Source organism: Notolepis coatsorum (assembly GCF_963971535.1).
Source record: "Notolepis coatsorum genome assembly, chromosome: 15".
Lineage (NCBI taxonomy): Eukaryota > Metazoa > Chordata > Actinopteri > Aulopiformes > Paralepididae > Notolepis > Notolepis coatsorum.
Genome location: NC_140179.1, coordinates 13,261,819 through 13,288,284, shown reverse-complemented (window position 1 = coordinate 13,288,284; position 26,466 = coordinate 13,261,819). Strand labels below are relative to the sequence as shown.

At 43.8% G+C, this 26,466-nt stretch overlaps 2 protein-coding genes across 2 annotated transcripts in view; one reads left to right on the top strand and one right to left on the bottom strand.

The window, feature by feature from the left end:
- Positions 1-1,372: 1,372 nt before the first annotated feature.
- Positions 1,373-26,466, bottom strand: part of LOC311241674 (protein ABHD1-like) — a gene marked incomplete at its 5' end in the record, with an annotated part of 56,767 nt that continues 31,673 nt past the window's right edge. Inside the window, 4 exons of the mRNA XM_084330551.1 lie at positions 1,373-1,651; positions 10,362-10,527; positions 11,579-11,627; positions 23,227-23,400. Of these exons, the coding sequence (XP_084186677.1) occupies positions 1,440-1,651; positions 10,362-10,527; positions 11,579-11,627; positions 23,227-23,400 (601 nt within the window). The 3' untranslated portion in view covers positions 1,373-1,439. The remainder of the gene's footprint in view (positions 1,652-10,361; positions 10,528-11,578; positions 11,628-23,226; positions 23,401-26,466) is intronic.
- LOC311241497 (peptidyl-prolyl cis-trans isomerase-like 4) lies at positions 15,187-16,626 on the top strand (the record flags this gene model as incomplete). The annotated part of the gene is made up of 1 exon (XM_084330346.1): positions 15,187-16,626. One exon carries the CDS (start codon positions 15,187-15,189, stop codon positions 16,624-16,626), a length of 1,440 nt encoding a protein of 479 aa, XP_084186472.1.

Sequence of the window (26,466 nt, the reverse complement as noted above, 5' to 3'; positions counted from 1 at the left end):
AAAAATATTATTGATTAATGAATTTATTATAAATTTTTTTTGGGGAAATGTTGTTGTTTACATGTTGCAGGCATGTATCCCCTCCCTACTTTCCATTTCCCCACGTGGAATGTACCCGATAAATGACATGCTGGTGCTCTAGTGTGACATCTAGTGGCTGAATGTTATCTATAGCACCTTTAACTTCTCTCTCCTACCAGTTTTTCGGGTTGTCAGTCAGTCCGTCAGTCAGGCTCTGAACGGAACGGTTTCGGCCATAGATATTATATAAAGACTAGATGGCTCAAGGCGGAGTCTCCCGTGTAGTTCACCGGCGGCCATCTTGCTTGAGTGGACTACTGCTTTAAGGTGATGATCTGCACAAACAAAAATACTCTTAACTCGCTGAAATTTTGACGGATTTACAAACGGTTTGGTTTGACTATGATTCTTGCTTGAAGATTACATTTTTTTTATATGAAAGTCCATTAGAAGTATGCAGTATGATAACTACATTTCTGACGTTTTTTTACAAACCAAACGGTTGAAAATTTAACGAGCTATGGTTATTTCAATAGTACAGGCAGCATAGCATGTTATGAGTGGGCGTGCTCCACCCACGCAAGATGGCCGCCATGTGGCAATGTCGGTCTCCGTTGGGCTAGCAGCACGGCGGGTGAGTCATCTAGTCTTTATATATATACCTATGGTTTCGGCTCCTGATCACGCCACCAGGGGTGCATTGAGGTCAGAAGGGGTCAGAGAGAGAGAGGGTCAGAGAGAGAGAGAGAGAGTCAGCCCACCAGAGAGGGTCAGCCCACCTCCTTGATAGCACACGCCCCCTTCAGGTCTGCAGGGTGTTCGAACACCGCCTGGATGTACTGGCCCTCAGGTCCGCGGGGTGTTGGAAGACCGCCTGGATGTACTGGCCCTTAGGTCCGCGGGGTGTTGGAAGACCGCCTGGACGTACTGGCCCTCAGGTCCGCGGGGTGTTGGAAGACCGCCTGGACGTACTGGCCCTCAGGTCCGCGGGGTGTTGGAAGACCGCCTGGACGTACTGGCCCTCAGGTCCGCGGGGTGTTGGAAGACCGCCTGGACGTACTGGCCCTCAGGTCCGCGGGGTGTTGGAAGACCGGCTGGACGTACTGGCCCTCAGGTCCGCGGGGTGTTGGAAGACCGCCTGGACGTACTGGCCCTCAGGTCCGCGGGGTGTTGGAAGACCGCCTGGACGTACTGGCCCTCAGGTCCGCGGGGTGTTGGAAGACCGCCTGGACGTACTGGCCCTCAGGTCCGCGGGGTGTTGGAAGACCGCCTGGACGTACTGGCCCTCAGGTCCGCGGGGTGTTGGAAGACCGCCTGGACGTACTGGCCCTCAGGTCCGCGGGGTGTTGGAAGACCGCCTGGACGTACTGGCCCTCAGGTCCGCGGGGTGTTGGAAGACCGCCTGGACGTACTGGCCCTCAGGTCCGCGGGGTGTTCGAACACCGCCTGGACGTACTGGCCCTCAGGTCGGCGGGGTGTTCGAACACCGCCTGGACGTACTGGCCGAACAGACGGTCCATGTAGCCCTCGCCGCGGGGGAAGAGGCCCTCCAGGAAGCCGATGTGTCCGCCGTGCGCCGTCACCAGCAGGGCTACGTTAGGCAGCCGCTTGGCCTGGGCCACCGGGAGGGCTGGGGGGAGACAGGGAGGGGTGCGAAGAGGAGAGACAGGGAGGTATATAATTAGTGTATATAATTGACCACATCTGCCCAGTTGTACAGCCCTGGTCTATTCCTATTTTATTTTTTACTTATAATTGTGCTATATTTAATTTAGTTCATATCCCATATAATTCTATTCAACCTATTATTTACAGTTGTACAGCCCTGGCCTATAATTTATTTCATAATTAATTATATTATTCTATTGTGCTCAACTCAGCTCATATTTTATTTTACTCCACCTCTTTATTGTATTATCTCTTTATCCGTCTGTCCGCTAATGTCGATCCAAAGCAAATTCCTTGTATGTGAAAACCACTAGGCAATAAAGACCTTTCTGATTCTGACGTGGGTAGAGAAGGGGAGGAGCGTACAGGGAGAGAAAGATGAAAGGGAGGAGAAAGCAAAGAATCATGCCAAGCGGAGGGAAAGTGGAATTACAAATACAAAACTAAATATTCTGACAAAAGATAGAAATATTAACACGACACACCTGTTGAAAATGTAATGCAAGGCAATAAGATCAGATATTCCTTTATCCCTTTGGGGAAATGTGGGCATCATAGCAGCATGGGGGAGGTACAGGTATGGACAGGGTAATAGAAGAAAGACATACAGGCAATATAATCTCCGATTATAAAAATATGAGAAAAAAAAACAGTGTAAACAATATAATTAACTCTGAATATCGGGCTCATACTGAGGTAAAAAAAAAAAAGGGTATCTGTATCAGGCAACTCGATACTGAAACCCGATGCCAAGAGTCAGAAATCAAAGCAAAGACAATAGTCTTCTGCACTTTTTACAAATAGTAAAAGGTGTTCGATTTCTCTAATGGAGGAAATGGATTAGATGAATAATTTCCGTGCAATGACAAATTAATTAATGATTTAAGTCTATACTGTTTCTATCAAACCAGTTATTCAATGGATAGTTTTAGACTGCGACATTTGCGAGTGCTTAAAATACATCTTACATTATAGCTATGGGTCTAATACACCCGTCGATTGTCAGTGAGTTGCTTCCAGTCAACATGCACAAAACAGATTGTTTTTTCATCCGTACATTTCTGTTTTATACCGTTTTGAATATGAGTATGGTTTGGGTGATTCTGGATTCCAGGAAAAGACGAGAAAAAGGCATTTTAGTGTAATCCAGTCAGCACGTTGTAATTTCATCCTGAAATCAACGCTAGATTATCATTATTATATATCCACGTGCATAGCGGGGCCCCGCCTCCACGGCTCAGATCGGCTCAGAAAACACACCAGACCATTTTCAATGGAGTGCAATAGCAAGGCAGTAGAGGGCGGTGTTGACCGTCTGCCAGCTCAGACAGGGTCTGAAGGGTCTCCAGAGGCTGCAGCCATGAATTATGAATAGATATAGCGAATAAACGAAATAACGATCCCAAAAACAAGTTAACTCGTTGTTGGCGCTGAACACATGGCGGGCAATTAACGAGTTAACTCATTATTGGCGCAGATTGTGTTAAACAGCAAAAGCGGAGGGGAGCTCCAGTAGCTCACCACGTACCGCGAGTGCTATTTCAGCGCCGTGGACAACCGCGCTCGCGCGGATCTGGGGCTGAGCGCGTTCGAATCCCGGACGGCAGCCGTGCCTTTCCCAGAGTGTCTTTCCCCCCATCTGAACCCTTTCAGCCTGCTTCTGTCGGTCGAACTTGACCAAGTATGAATGCGACGAAAAAGCGATAAACGCTAAAAAGAACCAGCTGACTGGTCAAAGTTAAAAAAAAAAAACAGCAAAAGCGGTATCAGCGCATCACTACTAAATATCAATACTATCAATCAATACTAAAATGATATATCCAAACATTTCCAAAAACCTCTCACTTTCTCTCAGTGACTACTGGCCAGGGTTCCCACAGACATTGCAAAATGAAATGCAAGGACTTTCAAGTACTTTTCCAAGCACTATTTTTCTTTTAACTCATTCAGCGCCAGGGATTAGCCGGGTCCCGTTGTAGCTATGCCACGCTTTATAGGAGTGCGTCACCTTGTTTGTAGAGCTAATCTATATTCTATATTATAGCTATGGAGACGATACTATAGTAATTTGACAGTGACTTTCTTCCGCCGAACATGCAAAAAAGAGATGATTTTTTCATGCATACGTTCGCACGTTATCCCGTGGTGAATATAATAGTTTAGGAGTGATCCGGGATAATTCATGAACTGCTGAGTTATAGGGCACTATGTGTATTCTACTATAAGCGTTGGTGTTTCTTGCCTGGACAGTGTGGACACGCTACTACTGTATTTCCAAATCAAATGTGTATAATAGGTAGGGATGCTCGATATTGGCTTTTTTACCGATACCGATATTCCGATATTGTCCAACTCTTAATTTCCGATACCGATATCAACCGATATCAACCGATACCGATATATGCAGGGTTTCCCCCCCCCAAAAAACGGAATAATTTCAGGTAACTAATAATTTCACTGGATATATATATAACAAATATTGTTATTGTTTTTTCATTTTTTTAAACCGATACCGATATTTTCCGATATCACATTTTACTGCCGATATCGGCCGATAATATCGGTCGGCCGATAATATCGGACATCCCTAATAATAGGTATTATGTTTCATTGTGAATGCATGAAAGGGGAGGGGGGTCCTTACCTTTGGTCGGGGGTATTCCAAAAAGAATATTCCAATTGTCTGATCACGATTTCTAGTATTGGTGTCCATCTGGTCCCGGACATAATTTGGCACATGTCCGATGCCAGATGCGTTTCGAAGTGGTCGGATGAAGCGACTTACTCTGCTCCGTCTAAATATAGCGCCCGGAGACATTTGAGTGTAACACAGGGTCTGGAACAGGGTTTACTGCACTCTCGATACTGCCACCTGGCAGGATCTGGCCGGTACTACACCCTCTGGGTCCCAGTATGCCTCGGTTCATTTCCGTTTTATACCATTTTGAAAAACTCTTTTGAAAGTTTAAGGACAATATAAAGATTCTGTGATAATCGCCCTTCAGTGGAATACACAAAAAACGTTGTAATTTTTTCGGCCTATTTATGAATCGTTTTCAAATAAACGCTAGATTATCGATAGTATATGTGTACTTATGCACGCTATAGAAGCGGGCTGAAAAATTGATTATCCATTTCCTGATCAGCACACACACACACACATAGGGCCCATGTTGATATATCTGTGAAAAAAGCTCTGATTATCCCAAGACTGGTAAAATAGATTCCTTGCCTCAGATCAGATGTTCTCCAAAAAGATTATTCCAATTCCTGATCGCCATTCAAAATATCGATCGCGTTTATTGATCCAACGCTGGGTACTGGAAACACACATTATCCGCTGTTCTGGTGGTCGGCAATGACTTCGATCGTCTCAGGTTACTTGTCTGAAGAGTAAAATGTGGAAGCAGAATTTTTTTTCATGCGTTTCATTCAATCCAATCCAAAGGGGTGCAGTAGCATCCGGAGAGACGATAGGGTGCGGTATTTTCCCAATGGAGCTCAGAGAGAGTTCCAGTGGTAACGTGAGGCTAGATTGATGAAATATGAATGGAAATCGCTAATAAAAAAAACGTGATCTCTCGTCGTTGGCACTGAACGGTTGGCATGAACTAACAAGAAATCTCGTTGTTGGCACTCAAAGTGTTAAGGGCAACATACAGGTCCGTGACATTGAATAGAATATTAAAATCGAAAAAGAAAAGAAAAACTGACCAAATAACGAGTTATCTGTGAAAGGGTTAACCTTCTGTGTATTGTCACAGTGAAAGGGTTAACCGTTTGGTAGTGAGGCCGTCTGATCACGGATAATATTAGACGGATACTGCATGTGATAGACGCCAGTAAGGATACCGTACCTCCTATAGCTGTATTATCCTTGGATGCGATGAAGGCCTTTGATAGATTAGAATGGTCTTATTTATGGGCAGTACTTGGGGTTAGGAGATGGATTCATTAATATGATCAAAGTACTATAGAAAGATCCTTCGGCCATGATTATAACAGGTAAATTCACCTCCCCACACTTCCCTGTATCGCGTTCGTCCAGACAGGGTTGTCCTCTTAGTCCCGGACTATTTGCTCTAGAGCCTTTGGCACAATATATAAGACAATCCCAATCCATAGAGCCGATCTCAATTAGGGGCACAAAGCATCATATTAGTTTATATGGGGACGATGTAATATTGTTCATACAAAACCCTACCACCTCAATGCCTCATCTGCTCAAACGAATAGATGATTTTGGCAATCTATCTGGATTTAAGATAAACTGGCCAAAATCGGCATTCCTTCCACTTAATGTCACTGCGAAGACTACCTCCCTCCCAGAAAATATACTAATGGTAGAACACTTTAGATGTCTTGGAGTTGAAATATTCCCCACTATATGCCAAACGGTGAAGTATAATTATACCGGAATCACAAATGATTTCGACAGATGGTCAAAACTAAAAAACTCAGTACAGGCCCGAGCGTCAATAGTTAAGATGGATGTCTTACCAAGAATCAACTTCTTCAGTTCAATGTTGCCGTTACACCCCCCCCCCCCCTCCTGTTGGTTACTGGAAAAAATTACACTCCGTCGCATATAAATTTATTTGGAACAACAAACCTCCACGAATAAAAAGATCCACAGCACGAGCCGACGGTGGTTTAGCATTTCCAGACTTCTACTACTATTTTAAAGCATTCTCTTTAAGACCACTGATCACCTGGTTTGACTCTCAAACAGCTGTATCCTGGAGACCATTAGAGGAGAATATAGTGGCACCACATAGACTAGAGGATATAGTATACACCAACTTATCTATTAAGCAATGCAACTTGAAATTTGGCCCTCTTATTACACATGTGATCCGGATATGGCGTGACACACAGAAAAAATTTATTAACCAATATAAATGGCATAGTCATTCTCCCATATTTAATAACAATTTACTCCTTATTGGAAAACAACCTATCAGATTTACCAAATGGGAAAAGAAGGTATACATACATTAGGGGATATTTTCAACAAACAGGGTTTCTGTAGCTATCGAGATATACATAACAAATTTAACCTCACCTGCTCTACTTATTATTTCTATCTACAATTAAGAGCTGCTTTGAAGGCTCATGGAGTTCCTTTAAAGAGTCCACTTGAGCACCACAGATATCACAAATTCTTTTATGAAAAGGAGACATCGAGAGGCTTCGTCTCTGACTTTTATCGTCACTTACATTTACATTTAGTCATTTAGCTGACGCTTTTATCCAAAGCGACTTACAAGTTCTGTGCGACAAGACAGCAAGAAGGGTATAACTCTATCAGCTGAGTAACAATGTTCATCAAAGTGTTGCGTGTTACAGTGTAGGTTAGTTTATTAGGACAAGTGCATGACATTAAGGTTAGTCGGGGTTCGATTTTTTTTTTTTTTATCATTTCAGATAATGGTTGAAGAAGTGAGTCTTTAGTCGACGGCGAAAGATTGGACGGGATTCGGCTGTCCTAACTGGGATGGGTAGTTCATTCCACCATTGTGGGGCAAGGACTGAGAATAGGCGGCTTCTCTTTGATGACCCTCCGGGAGCTTGGATAGGAGTAGATCTGAGGCGGCCAGAAGATGCAGAGCGTAGGGGTCTTGAGGGTGTGTAGTTAGAGACCATTGACCGGAGGTAGGCGGGAGCGGTTCCCTTTGCCGCACGGTATGATAGGTCGAGGGCCTTGAAGCGGATACGTGCAGCAATGGGGAGCCAGTGCAGGTCCCTAAGAAGTGGGGTGACATGGGCCGACTTCGGTAGGTTTGAGATCAGGCGGGCCGCTGCATTTTGAATGAGTTGAAGAGGCTTGGTGGCAGTGGCCGGGAGGCCAGCTAGCAGTGCGTTGCAGTAGTCGAGGCGGGAGATGACTGTTGATTGGACGAGGAGTTGGGTGGCTTCTTTTGTCAGGAAGGGGCGTATCCTTCTAGCGTTGCTCAGGAGGAATCTGCAGGTTCTGGTTGTCGCTGCGATGTGAGCAGAGAAGTTCAACTGGTCGTCGAGGACAACACCAAGGTTCTTGGCGGTCGGCGATGCGGTCACAGCTGCATTCTCGACTGTGATGGAGAGGTCGGTCAGGGGGGAGGATTTGGCCGGCAGGTGGAGCAATTCTGTTTTGCTTAGGTTCAGTTTGAGGTGGTTGGTCGTCATCCAGGCGGAGATGTCGGACAGACAGGCCGAGATCCGCTCAGAGACGTTACTTACGTCTTCGTATGAAGTCCTTCCCCTAGACTCAGTTTGGAGGAAGGATATACCAGACTTGGAAGTGGATTTTGATTGGTATGAAGAAGTCTGGGCAAACGTTCGGCTGTCGTCACGCAACCTGGATCATCAACAGATTAATCTTAATTTTATTCATAGGACTTACTTGACTCCTAGACGATTGTACCTTATGGGGCTTAAACAGGACTCTCAATGCTCATTGTGTTTAAAGGGTGAGATCGGTACATTTATGCATATGTATTGGGAATGTCCCCCTGTTAAGATATTCTGGGAAGAAGTAACCACACAATTATCAGAACTGTTGTTTCTGACCATACCTGTACTGCCTTCGGTATTGTTGCTGAATGATGTCTCTCAATTATCACACTCAGTACATGTTAAGAGGCTAATCTTGTCCGGTCTTACGGCTGCCAAAAAGCTCATCACGCTGGATTCAACCAGATAAAATGTGCCTGAAGGTATGGATTCTTACCTATCTAGATGTGATTTATTTAGAGATATCTACCGCACGAATTCTAGGTGTCAATGAAGCCAACATAGCAATTTGGTCAGATATGGTGGAGAAGATAAAGCACAGCATTTGAATTTGTAATCCTTGGTGTTAAAACAAAATGGTGGTTACTGTCCAAGGGGGGTCCTGAGGGGGGGGGGGGGTGGGGGGGGGGGGGTGGGGGGGAAGGAGAAAGGAAGGGTGCAGAAGAGCTAGCAAGAGCATTTGTATGTATTGTAGTGTATCGTAATTATTATGTATATGTATATCCTTTAATCTACATTTATTTTGATTTAAATACTGGACTATCATAGCAGGGTTGTACAGTGCGACATATATGTCGCACGTGCGACACTGACGTCAGTCTGTGCGATGAAAGGATAGACTTCAATAGCACTGGTGCGATGGCCCGCGATGGCCCGCTATCCACTTGGTACTTGTAGTCTTGTGCGATTAAATACAATGTCCCTTCTGCGTAAGACTCCATATATCAAACACCAAATCCCATAATCCCTAGCGAACAATATCCCCGCGAGTTGCGAGCAGTGACTCATATCCGCTCGGCTCAGCTCACAACACAGCAGGTGAGCAGGACTCGTCTCAGCAGCGTTTGGAACGCGGACATTGAAACAGAGCTAGTGGATAGTGTTGTCGCGACCCAAAACAAATCCCTGCTGTTTTATTCGGCAACGGGTCAAATGCATATAACATGCTTTGCAATCCTCGCGTCATAAAGTCCGAAATGAACGTTACGTTAGCATGAGCTAACAACAAGCTGTTCATAGCCATATAGAGAGAACAGCAGACGGGCAGAGTGAGGAGGAGGGGGCAGACATTCTCCCTTCTCTGTGTGTGTGTGTGTGTGTGTGTGCGTTTGGAAAGATCACATGAAGTCAGACGAGTATATTATATTGATAGTAAATGTACTGAGGGTGGACAGATAATGTTGATATTTAAACATAAAAAATACAATACAAAATAAATGTATTCATGATCATGCAACATAAAACGGTTGCGTGTTGTGAGTTCCAAAACATTTAACTTAAAGTTTAAAGCTCAATATATCAAAACGTGGCACTTTACAGTGAACAGGAGGTCTATGTGTATTAAAAACAATAGATTGTTTTTCCTTTAAAAGTCTGGAAGAGGTCAAAAATAAAAATGTCAAATGATATTTCCGTTACCTTTTTTGAGTTGATCTAAATGTTACTGATTGTGTTAAATGGGCTTATGATATCATCTCATATCGATTGCAGGCACCTGCATTGTATCGTATCGTGGCAGATATCGGCAAATATTGTATCGTTGTCCAAAGAATCGATATCGTGTCATGATGAAACTGGTGATTCCCACCCCTAGTAGAGTCCATACACCCAACACCAAATCCCATAATTCCTTACACGTAACGTGTCTGGCTGTGTGACGTCAACTTGTCAGCATGAAAATGAGAGCCAAACATGGCACTGCAACTAAATAACACAAATACAATAGACACATTTGTGACTGTTACAAATATAACACGTTTTATACTTGTGCTACAAGATTTTGGCCTGTGCTACAAAACCATCAACCTCTGTAGCACCAGTGCTATGTGCAAAAAAAGTTAACGTACAGCCCTGTATCATAGTCCTATGATTTATTGTGGATTTTTACTTTTAATGTTTGTGTGTCTAGTTTTATGTCATGTCAAAAAATTGAAAATAAAAAATCTGTTAAAAAAATAAAACTGACCAAATAACGAGTTATCTGTGAAAGGGTTAACCTTCTGTGTATTGTCGCAGTGAAAGGGTTAACCGTTTGGTAGTGAGGCAGTGAAAGGGTTGTGCTCACCCTGCTCCTGGCTCACCGTGTTTGGGGGAGAAGGGCTCACCGTGTTTGGGGGAGAAGGGCTCACCGTGTTTGGGGGAGAAGGGCTCACCGTGTTTGGGGGAGAAGGGCTCACCGTGTTTGGGGGAGAAGGGGTCGTCGGCAGCGTTGAGGCAGAGGATGGGCACCACGGTCCTGGGCAGCTTGTAGTCCGGGCTGGCGTCGTGGTAGTAGTCCCGGCAGGACTTGTAACCAAAGATGACCGCCGTGTAGCGTTCGTCAAACTCACGGATAGTACGTGCCTGGGTGGCGAGAGGTGGGAATGGTACATTAGTACCAGGGGTGTAACAATGCATCGATCGTAAGGTGACGATTCAACTGCATCGACTTTGAAACTGTTAGAATAGATTTCTTTAAATGCATTATTAAACAAATGTTTTATTTATATTTTTTATTATTGACCTATAGTCCATTCATGCTGAGTGAATCAGTTCCCCCAGCCACATTTGTGTATTAAAATTTCTTTGGGGAATTAACTGATCCAAAATTAATCGAATCGCATCGAAACGTGGTCAAATTAAGAGATTTCATGATGCATTGAATGGTTGCCTGAATAATTGTAATCGAATCGAAGTGGATCTCAAGTGACTACCTGGTCAAATAAACGTTAAATAAAAATAAAATTAGTAAAGGACAAGTACAGAAGTACATTAGTAAAGGGTAAGTATAGAAGTACATTAGTAAAGGGTAAGTACAGAAGTACATTAGTAAAGGGTAAGTACAGAAGTACATTAGTAAAGGGTAAGTACATTAGTAAAGGGTAAGGGGTAGGGATGTCCGATATTATCGGCCGATAGCGGCATTAAAATGTGATATCGGAAAATATCGGTATCGGTTTTCAATTTTTTTTCTTTTTTACATTTCTATAACCTTTATTTACCCAGGCAAGCAAGTAAGAACAAATTCTGATTTTATTTATTGTCAAAAGTATGCATAATGTTGTGTTATTTCCACAACAAGAGATATGTAATGTTAATTACCTGAAATTATTCCATTTTTGGGGGGGGGAAACCCTGCATATATGGGTATCGGTTGATATCGGTATAGGAAATTAAGAGTTGGACAATATAGGTATATCGGTATCGGTAAAAAAAGCCAATATCGAGCATCCCTAGTAAGGGGACAATAAAAGGCAGATGTAGTAATACTATGTTTATGTCCTGTTGCAGTGTTAGCTCATGTAGCCGACAGGGAACACACGTGGGTCCAAGCTGTTCCCCTAGCAACACACTTCCACTGAAACCGTCTCTAACTGAAGCGATGTAGAGATGCGAGCTGAAGAACGGGCTCTACCTTCATCACATGGTCGATGTCCACCACCGTCTCCAGCATCTTCCTGTGCCTGTGAGAAACACATCAAGAAAGAAGTGCGTGTGTGTTAGGGCTGAGCCCAAACGTTGGAACGTTCTGACCTTCGTTCGTTACGTTGGCATTCGAATTCTAAATCAACATTCGAATTTAAATTCTTTTATTTTTATTTTTTTTTATTATATTTCCCCCCCTCCTTTTTCCGATTTTTCTCCCATCCCACTGTTAGTCGTTATGCCAATTCCCAACCCCCTTCCTGGTTGTTGCGCACTCCCCCCTACTGTTGGTCCGGGAGGCCGGAGACTGTCACATGCTTTCCTCCGACGCATGTGCAGCCAGCCGGCAGCCAGCCTGGCAGCGCAGATTCTCACCGGGAGAGTGTAACGTGTGGAAGGTCACACTACCTCCCTCCAGATCCTACCCTCGCTGTGCAGGCGCCCCGACCGAACTGTAGGGGTCGCTGTCCACAACGCCCAGGACCCACCCACATCAGCTTTCCCACCCCTAATACTGCCAATTGTGTTAGTATGAACGACCAGCCAAGCTGATAGCAACGCCGAGAGCTGGGCTCGTACCCAGCGTCTCCAGCGTTGATGGCGAGCGCCTTGCCCACTACACCACCTAGCCGCTGAATTTCAAATTTTTAATAAGAAATTATAATATATATTTTTTTTTATATATATATTTATTTTATGTGTCTATTCATTCTGTTTAAACCAATGGGGTTTTTCTTCACAGTTGTAGATAAAGATTAGGCTACACTAATATTATAGTATTAAAAACTGATGAGTTATATTCATTAACCCTTTCTCTGCCACGCTTATGTACATCCTTATACCATCCTCTGCCAGCTCTATTTGTCTATGGAGAAGTTCCCCTTCTTTGCAGGGCTGTAACTTTTTAAATTGTATTGCTAAATTGACATTACTATGGCCCATTCAACATCAATTATCTATCGTTCAGGATGTAGGAACGTTTAACTTTTTCATTCACATTCATACTAAAATACGGTCTAAAGTATAAATATGTTTTTATCGTTTTCTGCAGCATTCTGCAGAACGTGATTTATAGCCCTAAATGCATTATATTGATGATCAAATAAAGTTTGATAGCGATCGGCGCCAGATAAAAAATTTCAAATGTACGTGCTTCTAGAAGTTACTACTTATCATCTGATGTTGACCGGATGGGGGGGGGTCGTTTATAATTCCGTGGCCAACGTTAGATGATTCATGTAGTGTGGGTGATATGATGATCAGAGCAGTTTGTATCGAACACGGTAAAAATAAACGCTGAAACTTACCCCAGTCTCCTCGGGCCGTTGGGCGATGAGCGTGGAGCAAAAAGATTGCTATTATGGGATGTTGAAATATGCGATCCATCTCCAGGTTGTATAATAGTATATAGGTCCAAATCATGTTGTTTATCGAGTTATTGGTAACGGATCGCTATCCATTGTGTCGAGCTCAAGTCCCGGGAGCTATAGCGAGTGGTCGGACCGAATTTGGATGAGCACCAGTTTCCGTTTCCGGTTTGCTGTTTGGGCGATCCGCCGATCCGCCACCAGATGGCGCTCTTGAACCGTTGGAGAGTTGAGGGGATCAACAGTAGATTGCCATCACAGATTTTTGAAATATTGATCTCAATGACGTGTTACGGCGTCATTGGCAGATTAAGCATGGCGGGGAATGACGTGTTACGGCGTCCTTGTCGCCAAAGGGTTAAAGAAAGTTGATTAAAAAAAAAAAAAAGTACTAATTTAATCAGATTAATCACTTTATTCAAATTGAGGATTTAGTTTGAGGATATTTATAAAATATATATATATATAAAACACTTTTTAGAATTTTTTTTTGTAGTTTTTTATTTATTTATTTATTATTAAAAACGAAGGTTCGAACGTCCGTTCGAAAAACCCTGACTAAGTTCGAAGCCCAAAAACAGGCTTCGGGGAAACAGCTCTAGTGTGTGTGTGTGTGTGTGTGTGTGTGTGTGTGTGTGTGTGTGTGTGTGTGTGTGTGTGTGTGTGTGTGTGTGTGTGTGTGAGATGGCATTAGGGAGAGCTGCAGTCAACTCCAACGGCAAGAAGAAATTCCACACCTGCTCATTTGTGGTCCAACTGGTGAGATGTTGTTGTTGGGAATCATTGTGTATGATTCCAGATGATCGACAAAACAGGATCTAAAGTTCAAAACAACTGGAATCATCCTTTAACCCAGGGGTGGGCAATTATTTTTCCCGGGGGGCCGAATGAGCAACTGAAAATATGTTGGGGGGCCGGGCCAGAATTCCAAACTCAATTATGCATAATATACATTTTATTTCTATATAAAAAGCAGTAAATGGCATTGTTTTGACCCCTGGTAAGAGTGTATGTTATTATTTGGCAATTAAAAGGTGAGGTTAGCTTTCAAAAATATCATTTATTCAAATAGAATTTATTTCCAAAATGATAAACTAAATGTGAAACATTAATAACGAGTTTCTATTGTTTCTATTGAAACAAGGATTTTCTTAGCTTTCTAAAGACATCACATCATCTTATAGCAAAAATAAACAAGACATGTCACTGAACTGTGTAAAGAAAAGTGTCCCCGTTTTGTAGCCTTTTTTACTTTACATGCCTATATTAAACATTTAAGAAAATAAAATATCAAGTGTCCCATTTCACTTGTTATATTTCCACATTTTAGTGTTCTTCAGTTCTTTTTTGTTTTATTCAGTGTGAGAAATCCAGTCTCTGTTGAGCTTTAACAAGTCCATCAAAGTCAGGTTGCATGTCTGAGGTGGAGATGCGAAGCACAGCTGCCAGATGTTCATCAGTGAGAGAGGATCTGTACCTGGACTTGGTAAATGTCATGACTGAGAATGTCTGTTCACATATAGGTGGATCCAAAGAGAACCTACATCTTCTGAGCATGTCTCCTAAGCGTATATTGTGCGTGTGAACGTTGACACGAAAAGAAAAAAGTAAAAAAAAAAGAAAAAAAAAAAATTAATTATCATGTAATCTTTCGCGGGCCGGTCAGAATCATCCCGCGGGCCGGATGCGGCCCGCGGGCCGTACAATGCCCAGGTCTGCTTTAACCCTTTCACTGCCGCACTAACCAAACGGTTAACCCTTTTCACCAAACATATTATTTATATTATTCAAATAAAAACTCAAACATGTTTCGTTGTGATGTCACAGTATGATGTCATAATAGAACATTCTAGAACATTTGTGATGTCACAGTATGTCATAATAGAACATTCTAGAACATTTGTGATGTCACAATATGATGTCATAATAGTACATTCTAGAACATTTGTGATGTCACAGTATGATGTCATAATAGAACATTCTAGAACATTTGTGATGTCACAGTATGATGTCATAATAGAACATTCTAGAACATTTGTGATGGCACAGTATGATGTCATAATAGAACATTCTAGAACACTTGTGATGTCACAGTATGATGTCATAATAGAACAATCTAGAACATTTGTGATGTCACAGTATGATGTCATAATAGAACATTCTAGAACATTTGTGTCTCTATATATACAGGCGGGGATACTCACCACTATACTAACTCATTATTACCATCATGGCGGTGCTCCTCGAAACAACGTTGGGCGACATTGTCATTGATTTGTTTTCAGATGAAAGGCCTAAAACTTCCCTGAATTTTCTGAAGTTATGCAAGATAAAATACTACAACTACTGTCTCTTCCACAATGTTCAGAGAAACGTCATGGTGCAAACTGGAGACCCTACGGGATCAGGCCGTGGTGGAGAGTCCATCTATGGCAAACTCTATGGGGACCAGGCTCGCTTCTTTGACGCAGAGAAAGCGCCACGCATCAAACGCAGAAAGAGAAAGAAGGGGATTGTGTCCATGGTGAATAATGGAAGCGACCAGCACGGCTCCCAATTCCTCATCACCACAGGAGATAATCTCGACTACCTGGATGGGGTCCACACTGTGTTTGGGGAGGTGTCGGAGGGCATGGACATCTTGGCCAAGATCAACGAGACCTTCGTCGACAAGGACTTCATCCCTTTTCAGGATATCAGGATCAACCACACTGTGATACTGGACGACCCGTTTGACGATCCTCTGGACCTGCCGGTGCCTGAGCGCTCCCCTGAGCCTACCAAGGAGCAGCTAGATAGCGGCCGAATCGGAGCTGACGAAGCCATAAACGACCTGGAGGGCAAAGAGGCGGAGGCGCTGGATGAGCTGCTGAAGGAGAAGGAGGCCAAGACTCAGGCCATTCTGCTGGAGATGGTGGGTGACCTCCCTGACGCAGAAGTGAAGCCTCCAGAGAATGTTCTGTTTGTGTGTAAGCTGAACCCAGTGACTACAGATGAGGACCTGGAAATTATCTTCTACCGTTTTGGAGCCATAAAATGCTGTGAGATCATCAGGGACTCGAAGTCTGGAGAATCCCTCTGCTCTGCTTTCGTTGAGTTTGAAAATGAAGAAGACTGTGAAGAAGCCTTCTTCAAAATGGACAATGTGCTCATTGATGATCGCCGCATACACGTGCACTTCAGCCAGTCTGTCTCAAAGATCAAATGGAAAGGAAAGGGCGGGAAGTATAGCAAGGACGACTTCAAGGCCTTGGAAAAAGATGTGGACAGCCTAGCCAAGCTGGCCATCAAGGATAAAGTCAAACCAAAACCAGACGGCAAGTATGACCTACTTATAGAGGAAGAGGAAGAAGGGACAAGCCACCGTCAGGCCCAGAGGAAACACAAAGACAAGAAGCACTATCACTCGGATGACGAGGACGGCAGGAAGTCAAAAAGATCCAAGGACGGCGAGGAAAGCAGGCGAGAGAAAAAGGCGGCCCACCACCGTTCCCGCTCCCGGGACAGGGACAGAGAAAGGGACAGAGACGGTCACCACAAGCACAGCAAGTCCCGGGACAAGCACCGCCAGGAGGGACGCGACAAGGGCCACGGTCACAAGGACAGGAGCCGCGGCCGCAGTCGATCACCCAAGAGGTCCATGGACAACGAAAGGAGTAGACATCGATGAGGGAGAGCAGTAGAGTGGATCGTCGGAAAGAAAGCTTTATTTCAGACAGGACAGGCAGAGAGGAAAGTTGGGAGAAATGGGGAGGACATGCAGCATAGGTCCCCGGCCGGATTCGAACCCCGGACACTGCGATTACACTGCGAGCGCAGCTACGGTTTTAGGACCCCTTCTCTTCTCCCTCTACACTAAATCACTGGGTAACATTATCACGTCTCATGGCTTCTCCTACCATTGTTATGCCGACGATACTCAACTCTTCCTCTCCTTCCCTCCCTCAGATATCCACGTCTCTGAGCGGATCTCGGCCTGTCTGTCCGACATCTCCGCCTGGATGACGTCCAACCACCTCAAACTGAACCTAAGCAAAACAGAATTGCTCCACCTGCCGGCCAAATCCTCCCCCCTAACCGACCTTTCAATCACAGTCGAGAATGCAGCTGTGACCGCGTCCCCGACCGCCAAGAACCTTGGTGTTGTCCTCGACGACCAGTTGAACTTCTCTGCTCACATCGCAGCGACGACCAGAACCTGCCGATTCCTCCTGAGCAACGTCAGAAGGATCCGCCCCTTCCTGACAAAAGAAGCCACCCAACTCCTCGTCCAATCAACAGTCATCTCCCGCCTCGACTACTGCAATGCACTGCTCGCTGGCCTCCCGGCCACTGCCACCAAGCCTCGTCAACTCATTCAGAACGCAGCGGCCCGCCTGATCTCAAACCTACCGAAGTCGGCCCATGTCACCCCACTTCTTAGGGACCTGCACTGGCTCCCCATTGCTGCACGAATCCGCTTCAAGGCCCTCGACCTAGCATACCGTGCGGCAAAGGGAACCGCTCCCGCCTACCTCCGGTCAATGGTGTCTAACTACACACCCTCAAGACCCCTACGCTCTGCATCTTCTGGCCGCCTCAGACCTACTCCTATCCAAGCTCCGGGAGGGTCATCAAAGAGAAGTCGCCTATTCTCAGTCCTTGCCCCACAATGGTGGAATGAACTACCCACCCCAGTTAGGACAGCCGAATCACGTCCAATCTTTCGCCGTCGACTAAAGACGCACTTCTTCAACCATTATCTGAATTAAAAAAAATAAAAATAAAAATAAAAAATCTAACCCTAACTAACCGTACTGTCATGCACTTGTCCTAATAAACTAACCTACACTGTAGCACTCAACACTTTGATGAACATTGTTACTCAGCTGATAGAGTTGTGCCCTTCCTGATGGCTTGTCGTACAGAACTTGTAAGTCGCTTTGGATAAAAGCGTCAGCTAAATGACTAAATGTAAATGTAAATGTACGTGGTGCGCCACCATGGCGCCCCTCCTCATTCACTTCTATTCATTTTGAGGACCAAATATACTGCCCTGCAGAACCTAACCGCAGTAACTATGCAAACAGTGAAATTGAGAAAAATGGCTTTAAAGTTCTTTGACTAGCCAGGCAAATGTGTTGTTGGTATATTAGGGGAAGTGGACTGATTGAACATGTATTAATGAAGTAATATGTATGCATAAAAAAATATGGCCACAGATTTGACATATGACCCCAAAAATACAGATATGCCTTTGGATTTCCTTAAATAGCTATACAGGTAATGCAAAAGATAAATGTAATAACAACAATGTTTTCACAAAGCTTTCTTTGTGTGTTCAGTATAACTATTTTTATATTTATTTCGCAGCGCCTCTTGAGTCGGACTCTAACTAACGTTACTATTCGCTTGCTAGCTAGCTGCTAGCGTAGGTTATGTTGGGGTAACATTAACGTTATTGATACCTTTTTGTTTTTATTAGGGCTGTCAAAGTTAACATGTTAATAACGCATTAATACAAATGCATATTAACGCCACATTTTCTGATGCATAATGCACATACAAAAGATACATTCAGTCATATCAGTGCATATATCAAGACAAATAAATGGCATAATGTTTTGGTGACAAACATTTGAGTAAATTTGAACTACTGACATGCATTTCTTGTATGTATGTATATGCCCCTCTTTGTAGCCTGTGTTAGTCCCTTTTCAATGCAAGTTTCATCATTGTTTTTCCTCTGGATAATGCCATTTCATTCAGGTGTGAGTGAGATTATGTAAACTGTTGATCAATGAGTGCCAAATAAGGGTGGGTAGAATCCGGGTACAATTCTGATGCAGAGTGCAGTGTTCTACATTTACTGTGGTTTGCCTTGGTTTTGAGTGTGATTTTGTGCAATTCTTTACCCTTTTTCTCTAAAACAGAACAAGATTGAACTCTGAAACTTTATCACAAGATAAAAAACATATGAGAAGTTAAACATTTCATTTATAACTCAATTTGAAAGAAAATGTAGTTACTGCGGTTAGCTTCAGCAGGGCAGTATGAATATCATACTTCTGAAGTATAAACAAACTACTGCTGTGCAGATTGAGTCAAAGGAATTTGTTTGTTTGGGCATTGATGTGTCTTTACAGATGTATTAGCTTTGAAAAATAAATTGCAGATTGTGTCAATGTGTTGTAGGTTTGAGTGTGCTGTGCGGTGTAACTTGTAATGTGTGGGGAGTGGTTACATAATTATGCTGCCTTGCTGGATGAAAGATTCTAAACATTCTGTGATCATTTTACAGTTGGTCAAACTACACCTCAAGTGAGAAATAGTTTCTTTACTGATCATTTGAAAATGGCAACATTAGCTAAAGCAAAACAGTAGCGTACATTTGACTGAAATAAAAATATTACATAGAATAATATAGCTGTATAGTTTGTTCATACTTCAGAAGTATTTAGACATGGTCCTCACAATTAATGGACGGCAAATAGTGGTGTTGACGGCAGACAACAGGGACAGCAGTGGTTGCTAGCCTACTTGTAGATGCACTTACATAGAGGTAACACTTTTAACATGTTCTACTAAAGTGAAATATCACTTTTATAAAAAGAAAAGGAAAAATAAGTTCACTCTGTGCGATGACAGTTTAGCTGTTTTGTCCCAATTTATTCCACCAGGTGGCGCATTTTACTTGGAGTAGAGTACCTCGTTTTCCCCACATTCGTTCAGAACAGAAGGACCGTTCCAGTAACTTACACCGAATCTGTGACTGTCTGGTAGCGACAGGTGGTAGCTATCATTCTTAAACTGAAATGCGCATTTGTTGATATCAGGAGCTATCAGTAGCTAGCCAGTTAGACAACGCCTCATGTATTAAACTAAAAATAGTTGACTGTGTAGTTTTGTTTAAACAGTAACGTTAGCTCGGTAGCTAACGTTAGCTCACGAGCGATAGCTAGTTAGCCAGCACTTGCGAAATGAATACCAAACTGATATCAGACGTTGATATCAGGAGCTATCAGTAGCTAGATAACATTAGACAACGCCTCATGTATTAAACAAAAGTGAATAGATGACTGGGCCATTTTGTTTAATGCTTGTTATGTTGAAAGAGGAGCTCTGAGGATGGTGCTCATCCACTCGATTTGTTGACATGCCACGGGTCTGGGAGGAGGAGGAGGAGGAGGAGGAGGAGGAGGAGGAGGAGAAGGAGGAGGAGGAGGAGGAGGGGCAAGACGGTCAGCAGAGTGTGGCTCGTCCCGTTTGCGTCCCGGCAAAGATTTCTGTTCGTCCCAAATCAATATTTGATCATCCAGGGGACGACGGGACATTGTTAGTCTCGAGCCCTGACACACACACACACACACACACACACACGCAATCATGTGTGAGTACGACCCATTTCACTTTCAATGTCCTCAGCCTAGACAGCAGAGTTTATATGAATTGTCCTCGTACGGTATCTTGGACCATGTTGACAGTGAAACAGCATCATCTCATGACACCACACCTCACTGCTTATCAGACATGCCCATTCAAACCGGTTGATATCTGGATTGTTTTATATTATGAGTCAAACATATTCTTCTAATTATGTCGTCCGCAAACAGATAGATTATACCTAAAAAAAAATGTCCCCCCCATTCCCTATGGTATTGGTTTATTGCAGTTCAACAGCAGGTAAAGCATGCAGGCAGCCACAGCACTGTCACGCACAACGGAGGAGGTGTTGGTCTCTGTCCCTTCATCTAAACAGTTCATGTTCACAGGTGTGTTAGGTGAATGTGTACATGTGCTCAGGAAAGTACTGGTATTAATTTATGGTATGTCTGATAATTATGGAGTAATGAAGTTAATCTGATGGTCGTTGCCGTCGAGGCAGAGAGGACCCAGGAGGTGAACTTGGAGAGAGTTAGGGGTTACTTTTGGAGTCTTGCAGACAGATGTTAAGGCATGCAAGTCCTACACAATCCTCCCCCCCCTCCCCCCTCTCTCTAGTTATGTCAGTGTGTGTACAGTAGGTGTGGTTACAGGTTATATGTACTTAGGCTAGTGTGATGATGGATATTTTCAACTACTGCTCAGTCTGAGCTTGTATTGGCTATGGAGCATACACTGCTATGTGACTGTGTCAGCACAGTATCATCTGTATGCATGCTGCTTCCTATGCATTGTGTTTGAAAATACAGCTATTACCATGTTGGCAGGTTCCTTTCATCTGCAGCTTCATTGTCTATGTTTGCTAAATTAATTTACATTGTGGATATAGTATTTTTATTTGAATTTATGCATGGGAATTTATGCAAAGTTGCAAAGGAGAGTACGGGAGAGAGAGAAAGAGGCTGATTAAGAGACTTTATAGTTTCTGTATGAAAGGTGCTATACAAATAAAGTGTTATTATTATTATTATTATTATTATTATTATTATTATTATTATTATTATTATTATTATTATAATTATTCTTATTATTAGTATTATTATTATTATTATTATTTTTATTATTATTATTATTATTAATATTAATATTATTATTAATATTATTATTATTATTATATTAATGTTACCCCTTCTAATTGCTCCCCTCCAGAATATATATGTGGATATATCCGTTCTATGCCACAATGGCTGTGAGGGTAATCGTATTAAAATGTACACAAACCAAAACTGGCTTTGTTTTTTATCAAAACTATTTACAGATTGAATTATGTGTAATTTGATCAACAATATACATGTATGACATGTTGTTTGCGAACCCCTGAACTACCAATAATGAATCTATGTGAATGTAAAATGTATAAATGAATACTTAATAAATCAGATAAACAGACAGACAGACAGACAGACAGACAGACAGACAAGACAGACAAGACAGACAAGACAGACAAGACAGACAGACAGACAGACAGACAGACAGACAGACAGACAGACAGACAGACAGACAGACAGACAGACAGACAGACAGACAGACAGACAGACAGACAGACAGACAGACAGACAGACAGACAGACAGACAGACAGACAGACAGGTTGTTGTGTCCCCTCACAGTGCGTTGTGATTCAGATGAATATGTGTCCATATCGTGACTGACATCTAGTCCCAGTCTAGTCTGTTGTTAGTCCAGCAGAGGCATGGTGGACAACTTTAGTAACCAGGGACGACCACTTTCACTGGAGCACCTGAGGAGAGCCGAAGGACGCAGCACATGCACATGCACCCGCACGCACGCAAACAATACAGAAGGTTAACCCTTTTCACCGCCACACGACAAAGGGGTTAACCCTTTCACTACCACACCACAGAAGGTTAACCCTTTACTATCACACTACAGACGGGTAACCTTTCACTACCACACCACAGAAGGTTAACCCTTTCACTACCACACTACAGACGGGTAACCTTTCACTACCACACCACAGAAGGTTAACCCTTTCACTACCACACTACAGAAGGTTAACCTTTCACTACCACACCACAGAAGGTTAACCTTTTCACTACCACACTACAGAAGGTTAACCTTTCACTACCACACTACAGAAGGTTAACCCTTCACTACCACTACAGAAGGTTAACCCTTTCACTACCACTACAGCAGGTTAACCTTTCACTACCACACTACAGAAGGTTAACCTTTCACTACCACACTACAGAAGGTTAACCTTTCACTACCACACTACAGAAGGTTAACCTTTCACTACCACACTACAGAAGGTTAACCCTTTCACTACTACACTACAGAAGGTTAACCCTTTCACTACCACACTACAGAAGGTTAACCTTTCACTACCACACTACAGGTTAACCTTTCACTACCACACTACAGAAGGTTAACCTTTCACTACCACACTACAGGTTAACCTTTCACTACCACACTACAGGTTAACCTTTCACTACCACACTACAGACGGTTAACCCTTTCACTACCACACTACAGAAGGTTAACCCTTTCACTACCACACTACAGAAGGTTAACCTTTCACTACCACACTACAGAAGGTTAACCTTTCACTAACACACTACAGACGGTTAACCCTTTCACTACCACACTACAGACGGTTAACCTTTCACTACCACACTACAGAAGGTTAACCCTTTCACCACCACACTACAGACGGTTAACCTTTCACTACCACACTACAGAAGGTTAACCCTTTCACTACCACACTACAGAAGGTTAACCTTTCACTACCACACTACAGAAGGTTAACCCTTTACTATCTGTAGTGTGATAGTAAAGGGTTAACCTTCTGTAGTGTGGTAGTGAAAGGGTTAAATCTCGTCATCTCACCTGTTGATGGCGCGGCACAGGTTGCTGGTGAGATGCCGGTTGAACAAGAGGCGGTTGATGGGCTGCTCCAGGGAGGCCGAGGACTGCATGGTGTCCCAGCTGACGGACATGGTGAGGCCGGCCACCAGCCCCGCCTCGCTGCCCTTACGGGCCAGGTAGTTCAGCAGCAACATGCTGGGGACGGCCAGGTGGACCACGTTGTTAATAATAATAATAATAGTACATAAAATTATCAATTTTGTATAGCGCTTTTCCAAATGCTCAAAGACACTTTACAGAGCTAAATGAACAATACAGTTTTAGAAAATGAAAATGAAATAAAAAAAAATTTATATAAAAAGGTGAGAGAGGAAGGGGTTCAAGGGTTGAAAGCAAGGGTAAAAAGGTGGGTTTGAGGGCTTTTTTAAATGATGAGAGCCCTGCATGACGGATATGGTTGGGCAGGGCGTTCCAGAGGGTGGGGGCAGCTGCAGTGAAGGCCCTGTCGCCCCCCAGGTCCAGAGCTCAGTCCTGATGGGTTGGAGGAGGTTAGCATCTGCGGACCTGAGGCAGCGGGTTGGCGTGTGGTGGAGAAGGAGAGCCAGTGGAGATCGTGGAGGATGGGGGTGATGTGGTCGGAGCGGCGGGTGGAGGTGAGCATGCGAGCAGCAGAGTTAGGATAGATAGAGTGCATACATAAAAGCTACGCACTACCAAAGTAACCTTCGTGAGGTGTGTTACACTTACTGTACACTTAATGTAGATAACTTTTTTCTTTTGGTCCACTTTTTCTCCTTATTTTCTATTTTTCTCCCATCCCAATTTTCCCCCTTCAATTCTCCCCTTCCCTATCTTGAACGTTGCTAGACTATGCCTCCCACTGGTCGGCTGTAGTGAGGATAGAAGCCTTGCATCACGTGTCCCCTCCGGTACACGAGGAGGCAGCCTGTCGCATCTTTTCACCAGACAGCGCGGCCTCTCAGTGGCGAGGAGTAACGCGTGGGAGGCTCACACTGCCCCCTCTGCTGTGCAGGCGTCACCCAACCGACCTGTAGGAGTCGCCGTCCACAACGTCCAATCCCCACCCATCGACTTTCCACCCGCTACCTCTGCCAATTGAGATAGTATGACGACTGGCCCAAGCCGCAGGCAATGCTGACTCCGGGAGTCGAGACCGCAGCCTCTTGCATTGGTGACGAGCGCAATCTCCGCTACGCCACCCAGCCGCGCCACTTAATGTAGATCTCTGTATTTTTTACTGTAGATTTTATATTAGATTGTACATGCATAACAGAGGAAATGTGAATGTGAAATGTGTATCCCGGACCGTAGTTTATTATTATTATTATTAGGCTTCCTTATTCTTAGGCAATTCTTTGTTATTCTTATTCGCGATTTGTTTTGTCTACCTAAATGTTTACTGTGAGCGATTTGTAGTGCCAAATTCCCCTCGGGATGATTAAAGTATTTCTATTCTATCGATTACTGACAAAAGTACATACTCGAGAATAAAATCTCCTGCTCCACATTTCTATTTGACCCATTTTTCAGGGGAGGGCTTTTTTTTTTGGAAATTAAATTGATTGCATAATGGAGCAAGAGTATGTGATTTCATTCTCCCTATGATTACAGTGAGTGACCAACTATTTGAGAAGATGGCGACAGAAGCTAGAGGAGGGCAAAACGAGATAATACAGTAGGAAGCATTTGACAAAAGAGGAGAGAGATGGATAAGAGAGGCACACGGTACTGACAACTGCAGGCTATTATAGCCAACTACATGATCAATTAAGTTAAGCTGAACCTTTATTAATCCCCTTGGGGAAATACGTTCTCTGCATTTGACCCATCCTAACTATTTAGGAGCAGTGGGCAGCCGCACAGCGCGGGGCCCGGGGACCGACTCGAGTTGTAACGCCAGTACCTTGCTCAAGGGCAACGGCAGGAAACCCAACATATATTTTGGTGTGGGAGGAAACCAGAGTACATGGAGGAAACCCACACAAACAGGGGGAGAACATGCAAACTCCACACAGAAAGACCCCCTGTAGGGGTTTGAACCCAGGACCTTCTTGCTGTGAGGCAACAGTGCTAACCACTGCTGGGGTTTCAACCCAGGACCTTCTTGCTGCGAGGCAACAGTGCTAACCACTGCTGGGGTTTGAACCCAGGACCTTCTTGCTGTGAGGCAACAGTGCTAACCACTGCTGGGGTTTGAACCCAGGACCTTCTTGCTGTGAGGCAACAGTGCTAACCACTGCTGGGGTTTGAACCCAGGACCTTCTTGCTGTGAGGCAACAGTGCTAACCACTGCTGGGGTTTGAACCCAGGACCTTCTTGCTGTGAGGCAACAGTGCTAACCACTGCTGGGGTTTGAACCCAGGACCTTCTTGCTGTGAGGCAACAGTGCTAACCACTGCTGGGGTTTGAACCCAGGACCTTCTTGCTGTGAGGCAACAGTGCTAACCACTGCTGGGGTTTGAACCCAGGACCTTCTTGCTGTGAGGCAGTGCTAACCACTGCTGGGGTTTGAACCCAGGACCTTCTTGCTGTGAGGCAGTGCTAACCACTGCTGGGGTTTGAACCCAGGACCTTCTTGCTGTGAGGCAGTGCTAACCATGCCGATATGTGAGGCGTGCGCCAAAGTACACGGCAGAGTCAGATTACCACCCCCGACTCCCAAGGCTCTAGCTCTCTCAATCATTTGGCGATCTCGAAAGTTATTGGACAAGGTTGTAGCCAATGAGTGTGGGATCTAGGTGAAAAGTCACGAGCGAATACAGGAAGAGAAAGAAAATGCAGAATGAATTGAAGTCGACGAGGAAATGGAAACCTGCAGAGCTTTTTTTTTGTACATTTTACCAAAATCGCTCCTAATCACTCATTTGAAATTTCTGAATGGATTTTTATGAAATTTGGACATGTACTACATAAGGGCCCGCGTCCACCTGGCTCACAAAATTTTTTATATTAATTATATATATAGTTATTGCCTGACACCACAGTTCGCCCTTTGCTTTTTATTAGCTTTTTAGTAATGTATTCGTGTAGTTATTATTATTAGTGTATTTGTGTTTTGTCGCGAATCTCAATGGCCCGTCTACTGTGGGAGACAGCCAGACAGGCAGGCAGCTCCGGTGTCAGGTTACAAACAGAGTGGTAGATATGAATGGCTGTGATTGGTTGTCTGAAAATGAGCTCAGCGCATCGCTCTGAAAAGTTAAGAAAGTTTAAACTTTCGGCCGCACAAAAAAGCTGAAA